The sequence below is a fragment of the Saccopteryx leptura genome, chromosome 2 (genome assembly GCF_036850995.1).
Source record: "Saccopteryx leptura isolate mSacLep1 chromosome 2, mSacLep1_pri_phased_curated, whole genome shotgun sequence".
NCBI classification, from domain to species: domain Eukaryota; kingdom Metazoa; phylum Chordata; class Mammalia; order Chiroptera; family Emballonuridae; genus Saccopteryx; species Saccopteryx leptura.
The window spans coordinates 210675521-210703191 of record NC_089504.1 but is presented as its reverse complement, the minus strand read 5'-3'; the positions used below and the strand labels follow the sequence as shown (position 1 = coordinate 210703191).

At 37.7% G+C, this 27671-nt stretch overlaps 1 protein-coding gene across 6 annotated transcripts in view; it reads left to right on the top strand.

Annotated features, from left to right (window-relative positions):
- The window catches only part of APP (amyloid beta precursor protein), a 276723-nt gene that overhangs the window by 135249 nt on the left and 113803 nt on the right, over positions 1 to 27671 (top strand). For all 6 annotated transcript variants that reach the window (XM_066369939.1, XM_066369938.1, XM_066369937.1 and 3 more), the window contains exon 6: positions 25128 to 25330. In XM_066369939.1, the coding sequence (XP_066226036.1) occupies positions 25128 to 25330 (203 nt within the window). The remainder of the gene's footprint in view (positions 1 to 25127; positions 25331 to 27671) is intronic.

The following is a 27671-nucleotide window of genomic DNA, read 5'->3' as shown; positions in this document are numbered from 1 at the left end:
GAAAAGTCATCTATGGGCTTATAATATTTATCTATATTTATGAAAATTTGAAAGTTAAATAGTATACATTCTTCTCCAGGGCAGGAAACATCCATGAGAGCCGGATTTGCCAATGAGAAAGCTTCTGAGCTTTTGCCCATAGAATTGACTAGTTGCATTCTGGACCATGGTTGGCCTCCTCACATGTGTATGCCCTGTGCCAGATGTAGAAATGTCCAAAGGTTTGGGTTCAATTGCCACTTTGTCTAAAAGTTGGAGTTGCCTAGTTTGTATTGTGATTATAGCTTTCTTATATATTCTTCCTTAGTCATAGCTTGATTTGAAAGTTTCAGAGTGACTTCTTAAACAAATTCTTGTCCCCAGGGCCAATGAACCGGTATTTCAAAGCAAAATTTGAAGTTATTTAGCCATTTTCTTTGTTCAGAGTCTGTTGGATACATGACCATTTCCCATTAATGAATTGAGTCTATACTTAGTAAACAAACCAAATAATGGCAAGTAAACCAAGAAAGCTCTATGGCTGCTGTAAAAATGATGCAAACGTAGCTGTGTACTTGGAACCCCAAATTAAGGTTGGTGACCACCATTCATGATCACTCATATACAAGGACTTTTATAACTAGAAATGAATATTTTTGCTGTCTCCTGAGAGTGACACTCTTTTACCAGGTCATCTTTCTAATTTAGCACATTTTTAAATATATATCTTGTAAAACTGACCTTTTATTGGGAACGTATTTCATGTGTCTTGGTCTTTCTCTTTTACACCTCTTCCAGATTACTGACCGAATTGAAAGCATTACTAATATCATCTTAAGCATCACTAATATCACCTCTCAGGGGCCCCTTCTTATCCTGCACCCCTTACTCGTCCTGAAAAGAGACCCAACAGGGCTTCCCATCTGGCCTCGAGCCTCTCTTATTTATTACTGTCATTCAGTAACTGCACCTTTTATGAGATCTATCTCTTTGATTATACTACCATCTGTCCACTTTGTTACAGTCACCAAACTATAGGACACTGGTCTATTATTCTTTAACACTGTTTTTATCTTTTTAATTTACTACATAAACTACTGCTAGGGCAATTATGCAGTATATTATCCAAACCAGATCTGACAGTAGGACCACAGTCAGAAACCAGAAGACCCAGACAAACTAGGTCATATAGTTACACTACCTATTTATGTCCTTGCTATATCACTTTCCAAGTTGATAATCAGTTAAAATGCTAGCCAACTCCTCCTAGTCATCTTATTTATATCCCATTTCTGCTGTCTACTACACAGTCATCCCTTGGACTCTGTCATGACTTAGTAATACTATACCCGTAGGGTTTCCAGCCTGGACATTCCTCTCTAATCATCATGTTCTTCTGATTTTGAACCTAAAACACTCAGCAGGTCCTACTGACTTTTAGCTTTCTTTCATAATCACCCCCTCTAATTAATGCTTTTAGTCCATTATCCTCCTTTAAAAAAAAGTCATTTCTAACCAGGAGTGGCTCAATGAATAACCATTTTTGTATATTTCTTCAAATATCCTGGACTTGTTGAAACCTTTCCCATTTTCTAAACATATTCTTCTCAACCTTCTTTACCTGGGAAAAAATAATTTCTCTGTAATTACTCTTGAGTTTTCTAAGGTTGATGTATCAAGTCATGTAACCGTACCAGTTAATTCCATTTCTTATTCATGCTATGACGTCAGCTGGAATCTTAATATTACTCGCACCTAATTGTCCCTAGTTGATGACTTAACCACCTTCCACATAGCAGTTGATGTAAGCTAGCTCCATGTCCCGTTGTTCTCAACATCACTCTCTTTCATGCTCCACAGATGACCCCTTCACAGTCATCCATCGTGGTACCTGGCATTTAGTAATTGCTTGGTACATGTTTACTAAAAAAAATTAACCAGCTTTTTATTTTACCTCAACATCTCTGTGCTTTCTTCTATCTTTCTTCTTATGATTATTTATTTGTACCTGAACTCTGCATCACTTCCTTTCCCTTTCATATATATATATATTTTTTTTAATTTATTTAAGACTTTTTTAAATATAGTTTTAGGTTTACAGAAAAACCAAGTAGAGAAGGTACAGAGATTTCCAATCCCTCCCGCCTCCACACAGCCATAGCCTCCCCCATTGTCAACATCCCCCACCTGAATGGTGCATTAATTAACAATGGATGAGCCTATATCATAATCACCCAAAATCCAGAGTTTACATTATGGTGAATTTAATTTCAATAATGTATTTTCTTTAATCTACTATATTCCATATATTATCATTTTCACATATAACCAATATGAAAATGTTTTTGAGATATGACATTCTTTTTTTGTTTCTTTCTTTCATACTAGATCTTCAAAATCTAGCACATATGTATTTTATACTTGCAGCACATCTCATTTCCAGCCAGCTACATTTTCACTGCTTTGTAGTCATAGGTTTTAGTGGCCATTGGACAGGACAGTGTAGCTCTAAATATTTGAAATTTCTAAGCACTCTTTATTTTCATTAAGACAAATGGTTTATATAACTCATAGTTTATATGGCAACATAGACTAAGATTGAACTCTGAATTTGTATAACTGTCACTGTTCATGTTTTTAAGATTTAGAAGAATTGCTTTGAACTTAATATAATTAGGACATCAGGTCACGCACATCACTTCATTTCTGAACCCATTTTCCTAGCAGCCCTGCGGGCAGGTGTGCCCTTCACTCTCATCTGGCATCGCCCATGGGCAGTGAGAAGTGTCGCATCACTGACCCACATACAAGCGGGGTTCCTGCCAGCTAGTGGCTTCCTGGTTCTGGAAACCAGCCCTCCTGTGACACTTGAAATGCAGAATTAGGAAAGATATTTAACATATGTTACTTAGGCATACTCAGGGGACTCTTTGTCACAATTCTTGAAGATTGAAAAAATAAGGGGAACTCCTGTCCTCCTGGATTGAAATTTTATCCAGTTTAATACACTTTATTGGCTGGCTGGTAATGAGATTTGATTTGGTAGGAAGGGAGTGTTTTTATATTGCTAATGAGGTACTTAGAGAAACATTCTTTGTTGGATCATTCTTTCTTGTTTTATGACCTCTTTGAAAAAGAGGTCTTTTAAAAGACTGAATATAGACAAATCACTTATTATTTGTAAATACAGTATTTATTTCCCAAGAGCTATAGTATTCAAGTTCTCAGACCACCTCAAAATGCCTACTTATGCCATCATTAATGGAGTTTACCACTGTTAATATACAGAGTCCAGCCCATGGGAAAATTATTTTGGAAAACTAAATTGTAAGTTACAGACCAGCTACAAATCCAGTCTAACCATGGGAGTGAGGATCAGAAGGATGAGTTTACTCCCACCTGGAACTACAGAATTTGACCTAAACCACAGGGTTCCTGAATGCACAGAACAAATGACGTAAGGGAAGAACTTCCAGTTCTTCACAACAACACTTTTCCTCTTGGGAGTAAGTCACATTTTTTTCAAAGCAGAATCTTGAATGTTTTCTTATTTCTTTAGGGTTGCAGATATTTGTCAAAAAGTGCTTGAGAGGAAACCTAATAAATCTGTTTAATAATTAGATTCTTTTTATCTTTTAATTTTAAAAAATAGCTACTTAAGATCCAGGCACATGATTGTTTTTGACTGCATCTCACCATGCTCTTCTTTTTGGCTTTTGTGTGTGTGTGTATTTATTGTATTTTTGTACTCTGTAGCTCAGAAAGGTTTTCTTTATTTCATTGAGCTTTCCTCAACTGTGTAATGTGTGTGTGTGTGTACACAAATGTGCACACATGGGAGGGAACACACAATACCCTACAGTGTTCATTGGGTCCAGTCAGCTGAATTCATTCTGATGATCCTCTTGCCCATCAGTATACCAGAAAAATCAGCCAAACACCAATCACTTTCTGGGTACAGTGGACCTTTTATATTATTATTATTTTATGCATATCTATATGTTTAAATTATTTTACAGATGATTTACAGAAGTAAGAATAAAGGGATAGTGAGAAATAACTTCATTTAGAAATTTTAGTAAGAATTAATACCACTAATATTTTAATTTAAATTAAAATTTAAATATAAGAAATCCAGATTTTTATTCCATCTTTTCCTGGTTTTGAAGGTAAAAATTTCTGAAATGGGTGATATCCTTTGAATGCAACTGCTAATCACCTGCCATGCATGAACCTGTAATAGATCCATATTATCAACTCCAGTTTCATGCTTCAAATACATCTGTGAGGTCCGAGCTTATTGTATTTCTTAGTCTTTTTTTTTTTTTGCACTTGCATTTTCAGTTGGTAATTATAAAAAAAATCAAGTCTTGTAAAACTTTGAGAACTCATAATTTTGTTGAAAGGAGAACATCCATTTTTTGTCCATAATTGCAATTACTTTCAAGTTTGGACCTATAAATGTTTATGAACCTCTTAGAAGCATAATCCAGGCGTTTTAATGTCTACGTTGGTTCTCCTAGTCACTTTTATCTACATTTCTACCTTTAGTATTTTTCTACCTCTGCACTGTGTCAAAAGAAAAATTTGTTGCCCAAACATAATAAAATTTCTTGCACAAATATCATAAAGGAGAAAGAGATATTGTCAATGATTTGTTCCTGTATTTTCTATAAAATATTGAATGATATCTTCCTGTTGAATAAGTGCATGAGAATACTGTATTTCCTTTTTATTCTGAGAAATACATTCTCAGTACCTGAGCTTGAGAAAATTCTCCCAGGATATGATCATCTGAAGACTCAGGGTCTGAGGTTGTTCTTATGTGATCAATTTTATCGATCCTCTGATTTATCAATCAATTGTGAAATATCCCCTGTCAATTTTCTCCTATTTACCAATATGGAATTGAACTTCTTTGATTTTCAGTTTTATTCAATGAAATCCTCTAAGCTTCTTATATACCTTCTTGAAAGATGATGCAATATTTGGAGAACACAGTAATAAAACTGCAGTAACTTCCTTAAGACATCATTAGCAATTCCTTTATTCTTTCATTGCCCTAGTAATGGACGTTCTTAGCACTGTTAGCAGTAGTTAGTGAGAAATCATGAAATAATTCTTGTGGGATGCTGGAACCTCTGGAATATTTATTATTATACAACTGCCTCACCTTTTACCATAGTTACTACTTGATTATCTTTCATTGCATCAAAAAAATAGGAAAATGGAGCCCTTCCAAAACAGCTTAGGTATATAAAAAGTTCTAGTAGACTGAGATGGTAATTACAAGATAAAGTTTTATTCAACTTTAAAAAAAATAAAAATTTTCTAATAGAATATAAAAGTCAGAAATATCAACCCTATAAGTAGATAAAACTGTTCAAAATGAAACTCAAGGTAAAACTGTGTCCAGTGAACCCGGATGGTATTCCAAGAGTTAATAGTATAATATATCCTCCTTATCTGGAGTTTACATTTGTTATGAGGCCTGTTAAGATACTTGGCCTAATCTTCTACAAGGTAGGTGCTCATCAAATATTTGATTGAATTGAATTGGCATTCCCATCAAATGCATTACACAGACATAATTGGTAACTCAAGGTTAAACTAATCGGGCTCTAAAACAAAAACTACTAAGGAATATCATTCTAGACAAGCAATAATTAAGTGAATTGCATCAGGCACCTCTAAAACTAGAAACATTGAAAAGTGCTGGAACCTCTGGAATGTTTATTACAACTGCCTTGCCCGTTTACTATAGTTACTACTTGACTATCTTTTCATTGCCTCAAAAAGTGAAATAAAATAGAATAAAATGAAATTGGAATTATAAATGAAGGTAAGATTCATCGCCATTTGAGCTTTTGTATAAAAGTCCATTCTTAGAGTGGCTTTCAGATTGATACCAGCAAGCATTTTTTATTCCCTAGTGTCAAATTGGCGCTCTTTATCAAAGATAACAGTAGGCAAAAACTTCCAGAAGTACAAGTGATAGTCATGGGAGTAGCTCAGCTCTGTTAGTTTTTGGCAGACATTGTGTGATTTAAAAGATGAATAAATAAACATTGTAGCGCAATGTTTCTCAACTGGGGGCAATTCTGCTGCCCAAGGGACCTTTGGAAATGTCTGCAGAGATTTTTTTTAGTGTCACTACTGGGGGGAAGGGGTGCTCCTTTGGTGGGTAGAGACCAAGGACATTGCTAACCATCCCACAATTTACAGATCAGTCCACAACAAAGAAATGTTAATAGAAACAAGGTTAAGAAACCGGTTTAGAGGTTTCTTCAGTACTAAAATGCTAGGGAAAGTATACTTTTTTGAAAAAAAATTTCCACTCCAAGATTTTACCTCACTCTGATCTCCAATGGACAGAACAGCAAACACCCTGGGAATATGCACCTTGAATAGAGCTTTTGTACAGATGGAAATGTTTGAGATCAAAAAAAACCTTGCAAACATAACTGCATGTGTGTGTGATGTACCTTTGAATCAACTCCAACTCCTTATGACCCCAAGAGTGAATGATATCTTGTATCCTGATTTCAACAGCCCCACTTAGCTCCTGTAGACTCACGCCTATGGCTTTTATGGAACCAATCTGTCTCATGTTTGGTCTTCCTCTTTTCCTGCTGCCTTTTATTTTTCCCAGCCAATTGTCTTTTACAAAGAACCCTGCCTCCTCATGATATGCCCAAAGTAGGACAGCTTCAGTTTTGTCATTGTTGACTCCAGCAATATTTCAGGCTTAATTAGATCTAGGACCTTCTTGTTCACCTTTTGGAGGTTCAGGGTATCCATGGAACTCTCCTCTGACACCATATTTCAAATGAATCCATTTTTCCAATTAGTATCTGCCACCGTATATCTTTCTTATCCATACAGAGTAATTGGGAATATGAGGGTAAGGATGTCTTAGCCTTGGTCTTACTGACACATCTGTGCTCTTGGTGATCTTTCCTAATTCTTCTATTGCTGTTCTTCCAAGCCTCAGCCTTTTCTTGATTCTTGGCTGCAGTCTCCATTTGCATTGATAACAAAAGCAAGGTAAGCAATGTCTTCATTGTCTTTATTAAAGTTGCATACTTCTTCTGTAGTCATAACTTTTGTCTCCTTGATGTTCACATGCAGTCCTGCTTTGGTACTTCCTTTGTTCACTTGCATCAGCAGAGGCCATTTCAGATCACTGCTGTTTTCTGCCAGGAAGATGACGTCAGCTTCATATTTTTAGTTAGTGATATTTCTTCCAACAATTTCTCTCCTCCTTCCTCTGAGTCCAGCCCAGTTGTTCATCTATGTTCTGTGTACAAATTCAACAAGTATGGAGATGAAATGCTTCCTTGTCTGACACTTTTGCCTATGGGAAACCATTCTGTCTCTGTATTGTTAAGCACCAGGACAATCAGGTGCTCAGGCATGCCCACTCCTGTCAGAGAAGCCTATGGCTTTTTGTGACTGACACAGACAAAGGCTTTTCCGCAGGCTGTAAAATGTAGACTAACCTTCTGGGAAAAAAAATTTTTTTGACAGAGAGAAGGACAGATATGGACAAACAGACAGGAAGGGAGAGAGATGAGAAGCATCAGTTCTTCGTTGCAACACCTTAGTTGTTCATTGATTGCTTTCTCATATGTGCCTTGACCCGAGGGGCTACAGCAGAGCTAGCGACCCCTTGCTCAAGCCAGTGACCATGGGGTCATGTCTGTGATTTCACTCTCAAGCCAGCAACCTTGAGCTTTCGAACCTGGGTCCTCCATGTCCATGTCCGACGCTCTATCCACTGCGTTACCACCTGGTCAGGCCTTCTGAAATTCTTTAGAGCACATCAGTATTCAGTGAATGCTCATCTTGAGTGCATCCTCCTTTCCTGAATTCAGCTTGAATATCCAGCATTTCTTGATCCATATAATGTAGTAGAAGCCTTTGTTGCATCATCTTTACTTTGGTAGAAAATAAAAATGATGGTCTTATATGCTTTACTGCACTCCATGACATCTCCTTTCTTGAAGATTGGGATGTGTGTTGAACATTTCTAGTCTGTAGGCAATTGTTTTGTTTTCCATTTTTGACATATTCTTGTTAAGATTTTGACAGATTCAGTCTCTGGCTTGAAATAATTCTATCAGTATCTTAACAACCCGGTGATTGATTGATTGATTTATGACTGCATCCATATGTCAAAATACCATCATCAATATGTGTTCATACAATGGATGATTAAGGCTTATTTATACCCAATTACTACATTAACTCTAATCATTATATATGTCACATATTTTTTTTATTAATATACTACTGTCCATTTTGGTTGGCTACATTAAATACAAGCCTATTTTCTGGGATGAATTGATCATGATTTGAAATATTTGGTATATGTAAAGACATGGAATACTAACTCCACTTGAAATATTTTTTCATTACATGTAATTAGAAGAATGTTGAAAGTATGATTATTTTTTCAGATGATTTTGAGTCAGGGAAAATCATCTATAATTTATCCTTATTATAAGTGTTTCTGTTTCTTGTTTTTGTTTTTGTTCATCTTTATGTGTTTTTATGTAGTTGTGGTTAAAATATAAAATTTTTATTTTTAAATAGTATTTTAAAATTTTCTAAAATACATTTATAATCCTTTTAATTGTGTATGTTACTTCAAAGTGTTTATTCTTCCATGTCACCACTGTCAGACGTATTTTTGCTCCTTTATGTTGTGAAGCCATGTTTTTGAATTATTTAATGAATTCAGTTTTCCTCCCATATTCCATAACAATTGTTTTAGAGTAGATTTCCAAAAGATTTGGGAGTCAAAAGATGTGAATTTTTTCACATCACTTAAAATATACCTCAGTAATGTTTATGCCATTTATGGTTAGGTCCAACTGTGGGTGAATTTACTTTGTCAATGCATACTAACCTGTACTGTTGACATATTGTTGTTTTTCATAATATAACCCCTTCTTCATACCCCAGCTTTTTTAGATGGTGAGTTTCATGAAGATTTTGACTAGGTTTTATGGCCCTTTTACACCTTTCTCTGTGCATGAGGAGTAATAATTATAGCTATTATGTGGGTTTGCTATGTACAAACCACTTTCTGAACAGCTTACATATGTTGATTCATTTACTATTCACAGCTTGTTAATGTCTATTAGCTATCTGTAGAATGATTTAATGATTTGTACTTGAGCTTTTCGAAAACCAGGAAGAGATTTGTGCTAATATGTCTATACTTGAGGGTTTAATGTTTTTCCTTGTACCAAGCAAGTATTATAGGTATTTCAAATGTAAAATTCAGCAAAGTCCTTCCTGCAGAGTATTATTTCATTAATTCTACTCTATGAAATGTAGTTCATAATCTGAATTTTTCTCATCCAGCTACATTTCTTCAATTTCACCTGTAGAATACATATAAATCATAACTTTCAAAATGATTAATTTATTCACCTATGAGCATAAAAAGTCTCAGACCAATAAATAATTTTGATTGAATGATTAATAATATATTTGAGGGAAATGAAAAATGCTTGACTTTTACTGATAATATAATAAATATTGACTTCATGTTGTTTAATCTGCCCTAGTGATGAGCCTTCAGGAGAATGAAGGTGGGGAGGTAGAGTCTAAAGTTTTAGATTAGTATAGTGCTGATGACAAATATCAAGGAAAAAAAAGTACATTGTGACACATGCCTAAAAAAGGACCAGAATCTGTCAAGGGCTAACTTATTTCATTTGAAAAACATTTATTAAACTAGAATTCCTAAAGTGAGAGATCTATTCCTCTTTAAGTTCTTGTTTGGGAGTAGGGAACTGGAGTTCCTGGAGAGACAGAAAATTTATAGACCCTACTTCTTCATTAGTAGAGGTCTAGTCAATCAAATTATCTTTAAAAAGGAGAGAAAGGTATCTTATTTATTATTTATGTGCAAAGTGTTTAACAGAGATACGCTTTTTTGTAGAAAAAGAGATTGTTATAAACATAGATATATATATATAAATAAGATCTCCTTTTGACCAATAGCTAAACTCTTTTAATGTTATTGTTGTTTTCAAGTGATTTGGTCATTATTAGAATCAAATAAGGTAGAGACAGAGCTAATAATATAGTGTGGAAACCCATCATGTTAAAACTATTTATGGAAGGGAAATGTTAATCCAGGAACCCCAACCCAAGGTAACATGTCAAAATACAAATCATAACAATGATAAGCTTACTTCGAATTGGAGACAGTTGTGTCCATGGCTTCATTTGAAGCTGTTGATGGAATTCTAGTGTAAATAACAGGAATGTAGTTTCACAGTGTCTTGAGCTAACTTTTTTGTAAGAACTTGTGCCACAATAACCACAAAAACATAGCCACAACTATCCTACATATGAGCACAGTATAAGATATTTTAAAAATTTATTTATTAAGTCCTCTAGGGACTTAGTACTCAACCTTTGTTCCAGAAACACAGAGGGTTGCTAATAATGCTGGGTGCAGCCCTTGTCATTTCCTACACACTCGAGCAAAGAACGGACTGCACAAGCTGATGCTCAGCATCAGGGATGAGATCTTGATCGTGATCATTATTTCAGTCCGCATAAAAAGCTCATATTAAAGCTTGATTTCTGCGTGGCACACTGCTAGGTGTAGTTGAAAGCCCATTCAACTATGGTCTGTGTGCTCCAAGAACTTTTTTTCTTTAAATAATCACAAATTGGTAGCATGGAGGGTGCATTTTACAAGCACATTGTCTTTTGTGCAAAATTGTGGTCAAATCATGTGATAAGTGATGCACACAATGTCTTTTAGTTAGCCTGAGATGTGGAAACATTCATAGCCATACCTGAGCTCAGGTTGTATGAGAATGTGTGCCTATCAGTGGGTCAGTACTCTTCTTTGTTCTTAGAATTGGTTATGAGAGGTTTTGTTTGTTTTTTAGATAGAGTTAAATGACTTCGTTTTCCATGCATCTCTGGAGTCAAAATTCTTTGGCTATATGATAATATTTCAGCTACTTTTCTACTTGCATTGTAAGTGACATTAACTGCTGAAATAGGGGTGGGGGGATAAATTTCTAGGATTAGAAGTGAATCATACAAATGATAAATTACAGCCTTCAATCTGTGCCAGTGGATGAGTTAAGTAAGATTGGATTTGATGAAACTGTTTATGGCTTTGAGAAGTAACAGCACAATGCTGGGCTGGCAGCTCCTAGCACCATTTGCGGCTGTAACTATATCCCTGAGTCTTGTACTTAGTGAGGAAACTAATTTGAAAATGATGAATAGGAGAGTAGCAGAAGCTTGCATTTTTTCTTGAGGGAACTGGCTGCCAACTTTAATAAAAAAATGCTGAGTTTCTGCATTCAATCAGCTTTGACCATGTGTTTGTCAAGAAAAAAACAAAACACTTTAATAGCCTTAACCAGATTACAGATGTGTGGCCAAACCAAGGGGTTTATTTTGGTTTCCAAGCAGATGGTGGCTGGGAGTGGGATGCCTTTGAAGTGTAGGGTTGGGTTGCTGCCATCTGGGCTACACCTGGCAGTGGCAGTGGTCACCATGCTTGCTTAGGGACCTAATGGCACAAGCTGCCCCGCTAACAGGATATGGAAGGATGATAAATCCTGGGGAACAATTCATTTGTAAAAGTTTTTTGGAGGATTGGATTAGTATTCAGTGCTAAGAATTTTCCATCATTGAAACAGGAAAATTTCCTCTTTATCCCCTTAATGTCTTTTAATTAAACTGTCTACATTTCCAGGATTACAAAAAATAGTGCAAAAAGAAAAAATACAGATCTTTATGATTTTAAATGGTTTCTGACAGTAGTACTCCCAGACACAAATTCTTATTAAAACGAAACACCTGGAAATTTTCATCATTGGAAAATCCTTACTCAATCTAGATGAGATTCCCTATTGTTACATGTAAAGGTGGCCCTTAAAATTATGTATTTTTGATTGTTTTTTTATTTGTTTCAGGATGCATATATCAACATATTATGCCCAAAGAGGTGTTCTTTACTGGATCTTTATTTGAAAGTTAGCTATATATACTTTGGCTTCCAGGAACCCTAAAATTGGAGGTCAAGCTGTAGGACATGATGTCTCCCTCTCTCAGTCTAAACTAATAAAAGAACTTAACACAAAGAACTCAGAAAATTTTTAATAAGCAATGTTTCCTCAGTAGTCAAATCACTTCCCCTCACGTTATCTCACACTGTCAAGTAGACAAGCTTCCTTTGGCATAATGACTAATCACCCACCACTGGTTTGATAATCATGGTTATTATAACATGTTCCTTTTTAATTAGGTCTTTTAAAATTATTGTATGTCTTGTAATTATTATAATCAATAATAATAGATAATGACTCCTTAAGTACTTTCTGTCCTAGGTGAGGTTGAGAACATCATTGAAGTAAGTTCTGGTAGTAAACAGCTAATGATAGTCTTATTTTATGAATTTAAGTATGTAGGAGTTCTTTTTATTTTAGGAAAGCAAAAAGACTAGAAAATATAATTTTCTAGGATGGGAAAATTAATGTATAATTGCAATGGGCTCTTTTGGATCTTTTAAAGCAGGGGTCTCAAACTCAACTCAGCATGTGGGCCGCAGAGCAAGATCACAGCCGTTTGGTGGGCCGCACTAGGTCTACAAAAGGCAACTGTTACGCAACACTTTTTTCACTGCAGTTGAAAACAAAAAAAAATCAGTACAACAAGCACAATCGTACATGTGGTTTACTCAGTGTCACAAAACGACCAGAAACTGTAGTTCGCATCACAACTGCTGTTAACTAAGCTAATATCTAGCTAGGATGCTAGAGAAATGAAAAATACAAATAGGCCCCTAGGCTTACTTAATTTTATCCAAAATATTTTGAACTTTGTGGATTAGTCTGCGGGCCGCATGCGGCCCACGGGCCGCGAGTTTGAGACCCCTGTTTTAAAGAGAAATTCAGTAGGTTTCAAGTAGCAGTAAAGAAAGACATTCTACTTTTCAAGTTCTATATACTTAAAGGCCTTCAATTTTATATACAAACTATATTTCAGAAAGAGTTTATGAAGAATCATGGTATCTCAAATTTTACTAATAAGTAAGGGAAGCTATATCACAAAGCTTTAATCTTCTGCCTTCTGGAACATGCCATTAGCCTCAAGTGGTTCTCGGGAGAATTTTATAATTACTATTATTAGGAAATTGGAGCCATGGAGTCACACACATGTGGAAGCACTTTGGTTTTATAAAAACATTTACAAGGTAGTCACAAGATAGCAACATTGCATTTGAAGTAGTTTCATGAGGTCAGAACAAATCAGAGGAGCAGAATGCTGAGACCACATTTTTTTCTCATTTCTAAGTCCCTAGTCCGCACACACTTAGAAAATCTTGTGAACAGACCATTCATAACAAGGTGATAACCTTTCTAACTGACTTCCTTTCATTTGGGAGTGGTCTTTTTCAACATAGACATTGATAAATAGACTCTATATGCCCCATTTCTTTCTCAAATACTAGAGTATTTAACGCTGATTTTCAGCCTTAGTACTTTCCCTCATAACCTCTTTAGATGCCTAATTAAGGTACCATCAGTACAGACAGACCCAGATGGCCTCTGGGCTCAAGAATGTAAATGTTCACGGGACAGAAATGTCCATAAAAAATGCCTTCAGGTTAAAAAAAAAATGCCTTAAGGTTAATAAGCCCTAGACCTTTGCCATTTATTAGAAGCCCTTTTCTCCTGTAAGTCCTGTCATTGTCATTTCCATCCTATCTTTCCTGTACATTTTTGCACAGTGCTTTGAGGGTTTCTTTTCTTTTGTTTTTAACTATCCTGCTATCACTGTTTTATTTTTGTTTTGTTTTGTTTTTTAACTCCTGTTCCTTAAATTCCTGACCCTGGTTATGTCTTTTGGATTATCATAGTATTTCTCTTACTGGCCTTTTCTTCCAGTTTGCTGTAATCTTGCCCTTGACTTTAAATCCCAGTTTTAAGTCAAGTAGGCCAAGGTTTATTTCTCCAGCTTGGACTCTGCTTGGGTATTTTAAAGGCCTTTAAATTCTAACATGTCCAAAAGAAAGTGCCTACCGTTCTTGGCCACCATCTTGGTTTTCTGAAAGCTCTCCTATCTCAGTAATGGCCCTATTATAGCTGAGGACATGGGACTCACGTTTTTCTTTCCAGCAGTCTTGTCTCTTCCGTGTCACCTGTGTCTGTTTTCCCATGGCTGACTCCATGTCATACAAGTCAACCAGCAGGCATTTCCCACCCTCCCCTAAGACTGAAGACTCTCTCTCCGTAATGGTTTCCCCTGGGATCTGGTAGGTTTCTTTCCATGTTCATCCTCAGCTTCCCTGTCATCTTCTCAGGATGCTTTACCCCGATCATTCTTTTCAAAACTCTGTCCCCCATTAGACTTCATCATAGCAGCCTATTTAGTTGGCCCTGACACTAAAAAGGCCTTGTAGTATTTCCTTGGCTTCTCACCTTCTCTCCCCCAATAGAATGTAAGCTCGCTGAGGGCAGGGACCATACTCTTTTCTCTGTTAGAGCCTCAAATGTAGCAGAATATCTGGTACATAGTTGATACCCACTGACATTTGTTGAATGACATTTTTATACTAATGTTTTAAACATGGTAAAATGTCCCTGTTGATGCTCTTTCTTAATCAATATTAGAAATTATCTTTTCAGGGAATTTTCACCTAGAACTTTGAATTTGGGAAGCAGCTTGAATTATGCTTATGGGTAAAGAAGGGAAGCTGGGAAGAATGGCATAATTAGACTTCAGAAGACTAGGTTCTGTTTTTAGTTACATATGGAACTGTAGCAGTGCAGAAAAGTGAGTGCCCATGTGGCCCATTATCTATGGTCTTTCAAGAATGATAACTCTTTATTTTGAAAAACAACAAAATGTGCAGTGCTATTTATTTAATGGAAATAGAATGTAGTGCATCTCGGATCTGTGCATTTGTGACCCAAATATCTAGTCGTTCTTTTCCAGCCATTTGGTGGAAACTGCTACAATGTCTTACAGCATCGGCAGTTCCGTCATCATCACATACCTAGCCACCCATTTTACCTGCTGTGTCCTCTGTTACCATTAGTAACCACTCTTCACCCCCTCTCTCCATCTCAAAGCCTCAGCTTCATCCTCTCTCTAACCCTTTCACCTGATGGTCAACAGTTCTGTGCTCTATTTGCTCAAAGCTCTCACTTCCCTCATCATCCTTCTCCTCTGTCTACCTGCCCCCCACCTGTCTGTCCTTCCTACTTCTGCCAGCTCACACGTACTGAAATACAACTAATCTTGCCACTCTTCTGCTTAAAGCTTCTCTAGTAAGTGGACTGTGAATCACTAACAGATACAAACAAACTTACTCTTTCCTTCAAGCAGGGTCCTTTATAGCTGTAGCCCTATTCTGCTTATGCCTGGTGCCCACTCCACACCTCCAGATCCTGCAGACACTTCATGTATCCACAGGTTCTATGTGCTGTTCCTGCAGGCCCTCTTTGCCACCATCTACTCTGTAGATGTTCATTCATTCATCAGTTTCCAGTTTATCTGTTACTTCCTCAATCCATCCCCCCCAGGCTCTGTTCACAGACTTCTGTTTTTAAATCCATTACAGTTACTATCCACCTCTCTCACAATACTATTTCATGCATGTCTACCTGGCCATCCCTGTAGGACTCTGAATCTGCGGCCAGTGCTTGGAACTTTACTAGGCGTAGTGCCTGATAATGAAGAGCTCTTCATAGATTGCTTTTCTGAAATAATAAACACCAAGAAGAATACTGTATATGAAAAATGAATGATACTTACACCATGTTTAAACCTAATAACATAAAAAGAAAAAAACATTGATACTAATAGATATAAATTTGAGTTGTAGTCTGATAACACCAAATAGGTACAATACTGAGCTCTTTCCACGTGCTTGACACAAATTGATGGCTAACAGAATCTCCTAAGGCAGGTAATGTTATGCCATTATAAAGATGAAGAAACAAAGTCACAGCAGAATAAGTCACTTGCTCAGTCTCATCAGAGCTGATAGGTGGCTTCCAAAAACATGTCTTTAATTAGCACACTGTACCCACTCTCTAGGACCCAGAGAACTAGAACATTCGGGTAACTCCAATATATTGCAGTATAGCTTTTCCTGGTGAAAAGGAAAAGGAGTCACAAAACAGCTGTTGCCAGGAATTCACCCTGAAAAGTAATGCACTTCACCTTCATTTCCTCACTCTGTACCTTCTACATTTGTCACATTGTACAAGAGGTATTGACACTTGATATTTGATTCCATAAATTTCTCAGCTGATCAACTACAGACACTTTTAAAAATATACTTAACCAAGGCAAGGAAATGGACTTGTTGGAAGAGGAAAAGGTTGGCTCACTAATGAGAAATGAACTAAAAGTTTTACCTCTCCAAACATTCTTTCCTGAAATATTCTGGCTCATCCAAGACTTTGTAATAGTAGCAGGCTGTGTTTGTTCTTACTTTGTGTTTTATCTGTACCATACAATTGAAAATGTTTATTTCAGGCGCTTGGAACAGAGAGGCAAGGTAGGTGTTTTCCCTTAGGTATGAGTGGCGCTTGGTACTGCCCGAGGAAGGAGTTGGATATTTCTATTTTGGGGAATGGTTTCCCACTGAGACTAGGTATTGTTACAGCATCTGAAGTGTGTTAGGAGCAGAGGTTGTTGTCAGGGTTTTGCTCCAAGTAGAACCACTTTTGCACAAGAGAGATGAGGGAGCCCACAGAAGTCTTTTTTTTTTTTTTGCGAGAGAGAGAAAGACAGAGGGACAGGCAGGGACAGACAGGAAGGGAGAGAAATGAGAAGTATCAACTTGTTGTTGTGGCACTTTAGTTGTTCATTGATTGCTTTCCCGAATGTGCTTTGATGGGGGGGGGGGGGGGTGTTCAGCTGAGCCAGTGACCCCTTGCTCAAGTCAACAAGCTTGGGCTCAAGACAGCAACCTTTGGGCTCAAGCCAGCGACCATAGGGTCATATCTATGATTCCATGCTCAAGCTGATGAGCCCACATTCAAGCCGGCGACCTTGAGGTTTCAAACCTGGATCCTCAGCATGCCAGATTGACACTATCCACTGTGCCACTTCCTGGTCAGGCTCAGCTTCTCTCCTTTCTAAGGAAGAGGTCCTTCACAGGGTGTCCCCCAAAGAGGAGTTAGACTGGTATCTTACTGTATGGCTTTTCTACAGAGCTTTATAGCCACTTTATGCCCAGACTAGCTATAGCTTTATACGAGTCACCATGTGTACTGACACTGGAAAAGGGTGCTAAGTACACAGCTCTTGCTAAAATGAACTTCTTTAAGGAATCTTACCCTCTTTCAAATTTATAGCAGTCCTCCTAACTCTCCAGTTCAGCCTACCTTATCTAGCTTTCTTGCTTTATTTTCTTCATAGCACTTACCACTTATAATGTGCTAGTTCAACATCTCTGCTTTGGTTTCTTTTTTATTTTATTTTTTAATTTATTCATTCTAGAGAGAGGGGAGAAGAAAAAGAGAGAAGGGGGAAGGAGCAGGAAGCATCAACTCCCATTTGTGCCTTAACCAGGCAAGCCTCGGGTTTCAAACCAGCGACCTCAGCATTCTAGGTTGACACTTTATCCACTGCGCCACCACAGTTCATGCTACTTTGGTTTCTTATATCCCCACCACCACCCACCCAATAAAATATAATTGCCAGGAGTGCAAGAAATTTTCTCTATTTTTTTCCCCAAGCAATAACTTCGTTGTTGGAACAGGACATTCTAGATCCTTGTACACACTCAAATATGTTAAATGGCTAAAAATTATATACTGTATTTCTAACTATCCACCCAGAATGTATTCAGACCACCTGTACTTAGCAGCAGCCAAATTTTCAGACAGGAGAAAGTGGCTCATTGAAAGTTTTTTGGCATAGCATTTGACGAAGCAAGATTTTGTTTCTCGTATAAAGAATTTGAATTGACTTTGAAACTTTTTATCACTTTAGGTGCTTCGTGCATTAAGCTGTCAGGAAAAGAACCTACTTTTGATTATATATGGCTTTCCTTGCTTCCAAGATAGTCTTTTTTTTTTTTAAGCAATTTAGTTTCTTACTATAATTATATCCCACACGTAATATTTCTTAAGCCTCCCAGAATGTCATTTTTCCCTTTCAGCAAACTTTTTATGATTTAACGTACAGTGCAGACATCAGGCATAGTAAATACTTCAGTCTCTATCTCTAAAATCTAAGGACACTTTTTTACAGAGCTCAAATGTTATCACCTCACCCACAAAATTAAACAATAATTTTTTAGTAGCAAATATTGGATTCCCAGTCGGATTTTCCCTGAGCTGCTGAAATGGCCATTGTGTCTGGTTCTCTCACGCCAGACTGTTTAGTAGCAGGTTTCAGTCTGTGACATCCTCAGCACTCAGGATTCACAACAGACCTTCTTATATCATGACACCTGTGTGCTGAGGAGGCCCTTCTAGTTTCCCTGTGAACTGCCCCATCCCAGGTCCAAGGGGTATTAATTATATTGGCAATGTTTGTCTCTATTGTTGGATCATTCTTCCTCGTCTGAACATATGAGATAGTGGAGAAGAAAGAAATTGTTTCTCAAATATTCTACCCCGTGCTCTTAGTTTACACAGAAGCATGACTGTGCTTCTCATGTTACAGTTTCTGTCTGCCCTGTATTGCAGAAGCTCACTGAATTACACAGGCAGAGTTTACAGTCTGTATGAAGAGAAGTTGATTTATACTAGCTGTTTTGTAATCTTAAATTTGCTTTCATGCCTAGCACCTTTTAGTGAATACAGGTGGTCTTATTCTTGGGATTGGTAAGAACCTGAGTAGCCAATCCACACATGAACTTAACTCTAGATTCCATGGTGTTTTGTTAATGTCATTGTGCCATGTGGTACTAGAATCCTGAAAATACAATCTCTAGCATCGTTTTGTTTTGTTTGTTTTTATTATAGAGATGAAGTATTTCTGTGTTCTCTTTCTTAAGATCTTTCCTAGGAACATCAAACATCTGACTCTTTGTGTTTTCTAATAAAGAAGGAAACCCGATTGTGTGTGCTGTCGTCATAGAACACATCAATTCTGAGCATTCTGGAGGAATAGTACAGTGGTATTTAGTCACGACGCCATTCATTTATTTAACACAAATTTTTGAGCACATCTTCTTGTGTCAAATGCTGCCTCCAAGTACTTTGTGTGTGGACTTTGTTTTCTTTTAAGTGCATTAGAAATATAAACCCATTTGTTCCTCATCACACCCCTGTTAATGAAGGTACGTCTTATAAATTTTCTGTTTTACTGGTGAGAATAAGGAGGCACAGAGATGTTAAGTAACTTATTCAAGGTCACAGAGCCAGGATTTGGATCCAGGCTATCTGGCCTGAGTTTGTACTTGTAATCACTTGGCTGTGCTGCAGGGGCCCCTGCTGTCTGCAGGCTCTGGAGGAGGTAAACATTTTAGGCTTTTCAGGTCACATACCATTTCTGTTAATTTTTTTTTCTTTTGTCTTTATTTACAGTTTTTTGAAAATGTAAAGAACACCCCTCGCCAAAGTGTAATACTCGTCTGAGTGCTAACAGCATGGAGGAATGATTGTTTTCATAGTTGGTATAAATGCAATCAGATGGTGTGTTCGTGTGTGTCCGCGTGTGTGTGTGTGTTTAACTTCTACAGGTGTCTGTAGAAGATTTGGGTTTGTTGGTTCAGTTGTTTGTTTTCTGCTTCACTCTCTTCCCCTTGAAACATTTACTCAAAACCGTAGAGAATAAGCTTCTTTTATATATTTCTCACATTTTCTAGCAGCTTCTAATTCCCTTAATTTAACAGCAATAATTCAGCTGACTTATCCAGCCCTTGTACCCTCCATGTTAAATTGGCAGCTATAAGAATTCAAGCAGAGATGGTAAGAACCATCTGTTTACCTTTTTTTGAAACGGGCTTTCTTTTTTCTCTCCACTCTGGACCCTGGGTGATGTTCCCTTCCTAGATCTGCACATAGGTGTCTGAGCATCTTCCTGTGGACACGTGCCCCTCTGGTTTCCCATAGTTGGTCCTTGCATGAGGACGGACCTCTGGTCTGCTTTCACTGTCCTTCATCACTGCAAGTCTCCTGGTTGTCCAATTCCCATGAACCACGTGATCAGAGCTTTCCCTCTGTCATTTCCTCTCCTTTGTCCTACAAAGGGGAAGATAAAAACCAGTTTAACCAGAGACTAGGGAAAGGAGACAGTTTTTTTAGAGAATGCAAATGGTGAATTGCTGTGCATGACTTAACCAAGAAGCAATTAAAACTAAGGTGACCAATTGCTCTCCTTTAGGGAGGACAGTCCTTCTTTTGTAAGTTCTGTCCTCCTACATGTCCTCCTTTTTGATATTGGAAGACTAATCTGTAAATGTCCGTATTCAATTGATAGAGTTGATCCATTGGGTGTGATGTGACATATTTGTATCTAAATGAGTACTTTTTCCTTACAATTATTTTTAAAAATTAATAGGCATGTAAGCATAATTATAATATAAAATATTACAAATGTTTTATTATGCATTCATCATATTGTTTCAATGAATAAAATGTTTCTTTTACTTATGATATTGTTTTCAATTTAATTTTGTCTTCCTTTTCATTGTAAAAAAGTTGGTCACCTTATTAAAATGGATATGTGCATCAGAGTCTTTCAGTGTCTGAGGGGGGATGTCCGGGAAGGTAACCATAAGTGGAATTATATCAAGGTCAGCCTTCAGTGTAGAAATACAAGGACTCACCTCTGTGATGCAGTGTATTTGTCACCACCTGGTCTTGGGTGCTGACCCATAGCTTTCTATTATCAATGATTTATTTCCTTCCAGTAGTAATGTCCCTTTGACCCGTTAGCTGCCTTTTTAAACTCAGGTAGTTCTGAGATGGTCAGCATGTTGAGACTGTTCCCTCATCCCTTAGACATGTTTCTCATGATCAGAATTTAAAAGATGTACAGACCGTCTGCTCTGAATTGACACACGCTAACATGTGGGAATGTGTTATGAATATTCCACTGTGTTCCCAAGAGATTATCTTATTGCGAGTTGTTTGATTGCTTCTAAAGAAATTGCTTTCTGACGCCCAGCCTGACATTTCCACAAACTGGCCCCTCCTTGCATTTTCTTGCACTGTGAATGGCTTTCCAAAACCAACCCACCTCGGTCACATCACAGAACAAAGCTTTCCAGCGAGTGCAGAGATGGTAGAAAAAGAATTTTCCCCCTTTCTCTCTTTCTTGCTGTTTATGAAAACTCCAATCTGCAGTTGTAATGTTGGCGTGTTTGGTGCTCTTTGGGAAGAGGCAACATCATTAAAACCGAACTGTGCTACTGTTTTAATAGGTAATTGGATTCATGGACAACTAAATTTAATTCCAGAAATCAAAGCTATGGTAATAAGTACCGGTAGGCTTAGTAATTTAATTCCTTCGCCGGCCAAACTTTTATGTGTCTCTGTTCCTTGTTATTACGCCAGTGAATTGCTCAGGCAGATGTAATGATGGAGACAGGCAAAAACTATCTCGCTCTTGTTCATGGCTACACATACCAGAATGCTGGTCACTTTACCACAGCTGTTTCAATAAGCATGGTTTCTGTTTGGAGCTTTAAGTGCAACATCTAGGTCATAACAGAGAAGGCTGAGGTACATTCCTGGGGGTGCCCAGGGTCGTGTTTTCACCTTCCCACATGGAGGCACATTGCTGTCTTAACCTGGATCACATAACTTCCCTGTCACTCCATTCATGTTTCAAGACCCCACACACACTTCACGGTGTATGAAGAGTACTGGCTTCGCCTGAGCAGGCAGTGGCGCAGTGGAGAGAGCATCAGACTGGGATGCGGAAGGAGCCAGGTTCGAGACCCCGAGGTCGCCAGCTTGAGTGCGGGCTCATCTGGTATGAGCAAGGCTCACCAGCTTGGACCCAAGGTCGCTGGCTCCAGCAAGGGGTTGCTCGGTCTGCTGAAGGCTCGCGGTCAAGGCACATGTGAGAAAGCTATCAATGAACAACTACGATGTTGCAAGGCGCAATGAAAAACTAATGTTTGATGCTTCTCATCTCTCTTCGTTCCTGTCTGTCTGTCCCTGTCTATCCCTCTCTCTGACTCACTCTCTGTCTCTGTAAAAAAAAAAAAAAAAAAGAGTACTGGCTTCATTTGATTTTTCTCCCTAGTTTTATCTGATTTTTTTTTTTTTACCTAATTTGAAGAACTAACTAGCATTGGTGCTTAGGATTTGACTGACTACAGAAGAGCGCCTACACAATAAATTGGCTTATTATATGCATTGGTTTTATTCATAAGTAGTACGTCATTGAGATTCTATAGAACAAAACTGAGACAGAGTATTCTGGGTAAAATTTGGGCCATCTGAGCAACTGTTAAGTTTAGGATTCTTTTGAGATGCTACGTCAAATTATAGACTTTTCTTGCAGGAATTCAGGCAGTCAAGAAATCAATGATTGCATGCACCCCATTTATCTCTAAGCAGACAAAGGCTTATACCATCTGACGATCAATGCCAATGTTTTCTCTTCCTCTTCTTCTTACTTATTTCTTGTGGAAATCAGATTTCAAATATATTAGGGAAAGAGGACAGGTTTCCACACTGTAGGAAACGTTAACATAACTGATTGAGGTCTTCCGTGTTAATACTTCATTTATCAACACACTAATAGCAAGTTATTATTTATGTTACTTGGTTTAATAAGATTCTCTTTATCCTTTTGTTTTAGACACATGCTTCATCTTCTTTGTACATGTGTTTATTATTCCCTACATCATATTTAATCAGGATTAGGAAGTCATTCCAATGGGAGCCATACATATTTTTATTGACTTTTCATATATAAAAATTCTTTCTTTGTGTGTGACAGATAGAGAGAGGACAGACAGACAGGGAGAGAGATGAGAAGCATCAATTCTTCATTGCAGCGCCTTAGTTGTTCATTGATTGCTTTCTCATATATGCCTTGACTGGGGGGGCTACAGCAGACTAAGTGACCCCTTGCTCAAGCCAGCGACCTTGGGCTCAAGCTGGTGAGCCTATGCTCAAACCAGATGAGCCCGCGCTCAAGCTGGTATCTCGAACCTGGGTCCTCTGCGTCCCAGTCTGATGCTCTATCCACTCTGCCACTGCCTGGTCAGGCTATAAAAATTCTTTAAATTCTGAGTTAGTGAGGAAGTTCTATCTTGTGCTGTATTCATTTCTGCACAAATCTTTCTCCTTTTCACCCTCAGCAAAATTAGCTGTGACTGTTCTGTCATACTTTAGTTTTAGAAAGCCTTTCTCTCCCTTCCTCTCTGTCTTCTTAGATCATGGAAACCTGTTCTGTTTCGCCAATATATTTAAAATCTGATTTTCTGCACCACGCCGAACAAACTAACATGCCAAGACCCCCAGGTTGTGCCTGACACAGACTCTCCAGGTTCATCCCCCTTCGTCATCAGTATGCTTCTCCTTGTAGGTAGGAATCGGCATTGAGGTCACAATTCTCCTCTGCCATCTCTCTTTTGAGGAAATTTCTGTGTCAAATGGCAGCCCTCAGTCCTATTCCTGTGCTGCTTCTTGTCAAATAAGACACAGGGCAGATGCTCTACTATGTTGACATCCTCCACCACGTCGCCATCTTTTTCCTGTATTGGTTTTGTCATCTGATTGAGCAGGAACCATCCATTGCTTTTATCTGGCCAGATGATATCTGATAGACTTCCATTGTTTACCACTTCCATTCCTATCTTCATCTGTCGTCTTTCAAATGCTCTCGACCATGTCTGAGCTGGCAGAGATGTGATTGTCACAAGGATATGTCACTAGGACTTTGTCATTTTGTTCCAGACATGCCCGTCTTGTGTCACCCAAATTTGCTGATTTATGACTCACCACTGTGCATCACTGAATATACATATTTAATGCCATATTATTTCTGATCCTCTTTCCAACTATACTGTGACTTCCTACCCACCTGTTACCATTATTCTCAGTATTGCATATTTCATTGCTTCTTAGAATATTGTTCCCTAACCACCAGCATTGACATTACCTGGAAACTTGTTAGAAATGTATGTTCTCGAGCCACATCCCAGACCCACTGAATAAGAAACTCTGGATGTGGTGCCCAGCAGTCTGTGTTTTAATAAGCCTTTCAGGCAATTCTGATGCTCAGTGAAGTTTAAGAACCACTTAATACCTGATAGTCTACAAAGCTTACAGAATTCATCAGACTAAGGATCACAACTATGTATTTTCAGTAAGTATCATTGACCATTAGGTATTAGAGATTTATTTAAGCCAGTTTCTTCTTCCTCCTTCATTTCCAGTTTAAACTTTTAACAGCAACATTTGAATCAATTTCTACCTACACTTCCTGAGTATATGCTGTGCAGATGCTGTGTGATATTCTCATACATTATGGGAAGTCATCCCCATAATATGATAAACTGTTTGGGATCCCCTACCTTACATTTAATAGACTTCACTTTTTATAGAAGTTTTAGGTTTATATACAATTTGAGCAGGATGTAAAGAGCTCCCCTCTACTCCTCCTTTGCTGGCCCCCTCCCTTCATTTCCTCTGTTGTTCATTTTGCATTCATGTAGTATAATTTGGTCCAATATTGATAAATTATTATTAACTAAAGTTCATAGTTTACATAGAGATCACTTCTGGTGTTCTGTCAGTTTTGATACATGCACAATGTGTGTGTCCTTCTTACAGTGTTTTACAGAGTAATAAACGGCCCTAAAATTCCCCTGAGCTCTGCCTCTTCATCCCTCTCTTCTCACCCTGGACCCCTGGCAACCACTGATCTTCAGATGGTCTCCATAATTTTTCCTTTTCCAGAATGTCATAGAGTTGAAGTCATGACATCCTCTTTCTGCAAGTACATAAAGTAAGAATAACAGTGGGCAAGTGTTAAAAAGTTGCAAACCTACTCAGCTGGGATCTTACTTTGACCTGCTGACTTCACACTTCCCCATGTTTTTAATTCAGTGCCACATTTCCCTTCAAATTTCTAAAATTCTTGTCATTGATTTTTTTTCCTTTCCTCACATCTGTTTAAATGACTCATACTGTTACTTCTCTTTCCTGTGGCAGTGAGGACAAAGTTGTGGAAGTAGCAGAGGACGAGGAAGTGGCCGATGTTGAGGAAGAAGAAGCCGAAGATGGTGAGGATGATGAGGATGGTGAGGAGGTAGAGGAAGATGCTGAGGAACCCTATGAAGAGGCCACAGAGAGAACCACCAGTATTGCCACGACCACAACCACCACCACAGAGTCTGTGGAAGAGGTGGTCCGAGGTAATCCACTGTTTTCTGGGATTTTCTTTCTAAGGGAAAAGGAACACATCATAGTAAAGTTTGAAATTTCTATCCTGTTAGTGTCTTCCTAACCAAAAATAAAATTTAAAAACACCAAGTCTTAGGCTTGTTGACCTCTTTTTGGTTAATGAGCGGTTCACCAATTCATTTTAAAGGATGTAAAGTCCTGATGATGCACTCTAGTCTATACCTTGTGTGTGCTGCTTGGCAAACCCCAACTTGCTCTGCAGTATACCATCTAACTAAGTGTGGTATCCTTTGACAAAGGCAGTTAGTTAGGTGACATGCTTGTTATTTCCCTGGCAATGGTGTGTATTGTATGCTGTTGTCTGTTACCTCTTGTACCATCTGGGCTATGAGCTCCTTGAGGGCAAAGACTGGATTTTATTTAGTATCATGCAGAGTGCATGGCTTACAGAAAGTTTTCAATAAATCTTGGAAGAGTGAGTAGTTGCAGTTAGATTTCATTAAAGGAGAAAATGGATATTTGGTGAGTGTCACATTATCATTTTTGCTGTGAAATTTAACTTGGTTTATTTGTGTTGTCTTTATTTTATGGAGAAGTGACAGTGTCTTCTTGGAGAGATTGACTTTTTTTCCTGTTTAGTGAATACTCCTTTTGGGAGTGTTGTGAATTATATGAATGAAAAGACGACTTCCTTTTTGTCTCAATGAAATAAAAGCAACCAAATGTTATTGTAGTTCGGGCTCAGTTTCTTTAAGGGTGTGTATTTGTCTTATAGATAGTAAAAGATAGTCCTAGAATTAGATCAAATGAATATGGAGGGAGTTATTGGGTTTCAGTGTCTTGCAGATACTTTTAATGTCTACCATTAAATGTTATAGTGATATAAGTCTTCCTCTCACTTTTTATTAAGGTAAAATTATTTCAGCTCTGTTAATATTTTAGAACTTAAAATGGGGCACTTTCTCTGCCTCGAGGAGATTCTTAATGATTGCTCTAGTATCTTCTATTTATTACATTTTTAAGAACTTTAATGAGTTATAATTTATTTATGAAATTCACTCATGTTAAGTGCATAAGTGTGTAATTCAGTGGCTTTAATAAATTTATCGCCTGACCAGGCGGTGGCGCAGTGGATAGAGCGTTGGACTGGGATGCAGAGGACCCAGGTTCGAGACCCTGAGGTCGCCAGCTTGAGTGTGGGCTCATCTGGTTTGAGCAAAGCTCACCAGCTTGGACCCAAGGTTGTTGGCTCGAACAAGGAATTACTCAGTCTGCTGTAGCCCCGCAGTCAAGGCACATATGAGGAAGCAATCACTGAACAACTTAAGGTGTCGCAACAAAAAACTGATCATTGATGCTTCTCATCTCTCTCCATTTCTGTCTGTCTGTCCCTATCTATCCCTCTCTCTGTGTCAAAAAATAAAATAAATAAAATAAAATAAAAATAAATTTATCAAATTGTACAACCATCACCATAATCTAATCTTGGAACATTTTCATCATCTCAGTAAGATCGTTCACTCCCATTCACAGTTAATCCTTGTTCTCACCATAAACCCTAAACAACAGCTATCTACTTTATGCCTCTACAGATTTGCCTTTTCTAGCCATTTAGTACAAGTAGGGTCAAACATGGTCTTTCGGTGTCTGGTTGCTTTATTTAACATAGTGTTTAAGATTTTGCATTTCTTTTAACTTGTAGTTTTTAAAACAGATTATTCTAAATTGAACAGTCTGAGTTAGCTTAAAACATTTTAAATATCGCATATTCTTAAGAAAAGAAAAGTTATAGTCCAAGATGGATTATTTATCATTCCCTACTTAATGATAGCTATGTATTCAGTTTAGCACATTAGTGTTTATGTAAGTTGATATACATGTAAGTAAATGCATACTCTGAGCCACTGATTTTAAATACTCATGGAATCTTTTCCTCGTGGTATTTCTCTTCTGTCTACTAGAACCATCTGTGGCACATCTGGTTAAATGAACTTGTTAGCTTCTATTTTCCTAGTAGGGAAGGACATTATTTCAGGGCTTTTATTTCTGAAACCAAAAAGGCATGTGACTACAAAATACAACAGCTAGTAATCTGCACTAGGATTGAAGTTCTTGAGATCTCCATCAAGATAGTTATTTATGTAATAATTAATGTCTACTTATTCAACATTAGCTTTTGGACCCCTATTTGGTTTAAGTCATTTGCTAGACTCAGTGGGTCATATAATGAGAACACACAGGGTAGCTGGCCCTCATGTATGTTAAAATCTAGTAGAAAATATAAGTCAAAGAAAGACAAGTTATCTGCATGGCATAAAGTATGGGTCTAGAGCCTACTTCAAAGGGCAAGAA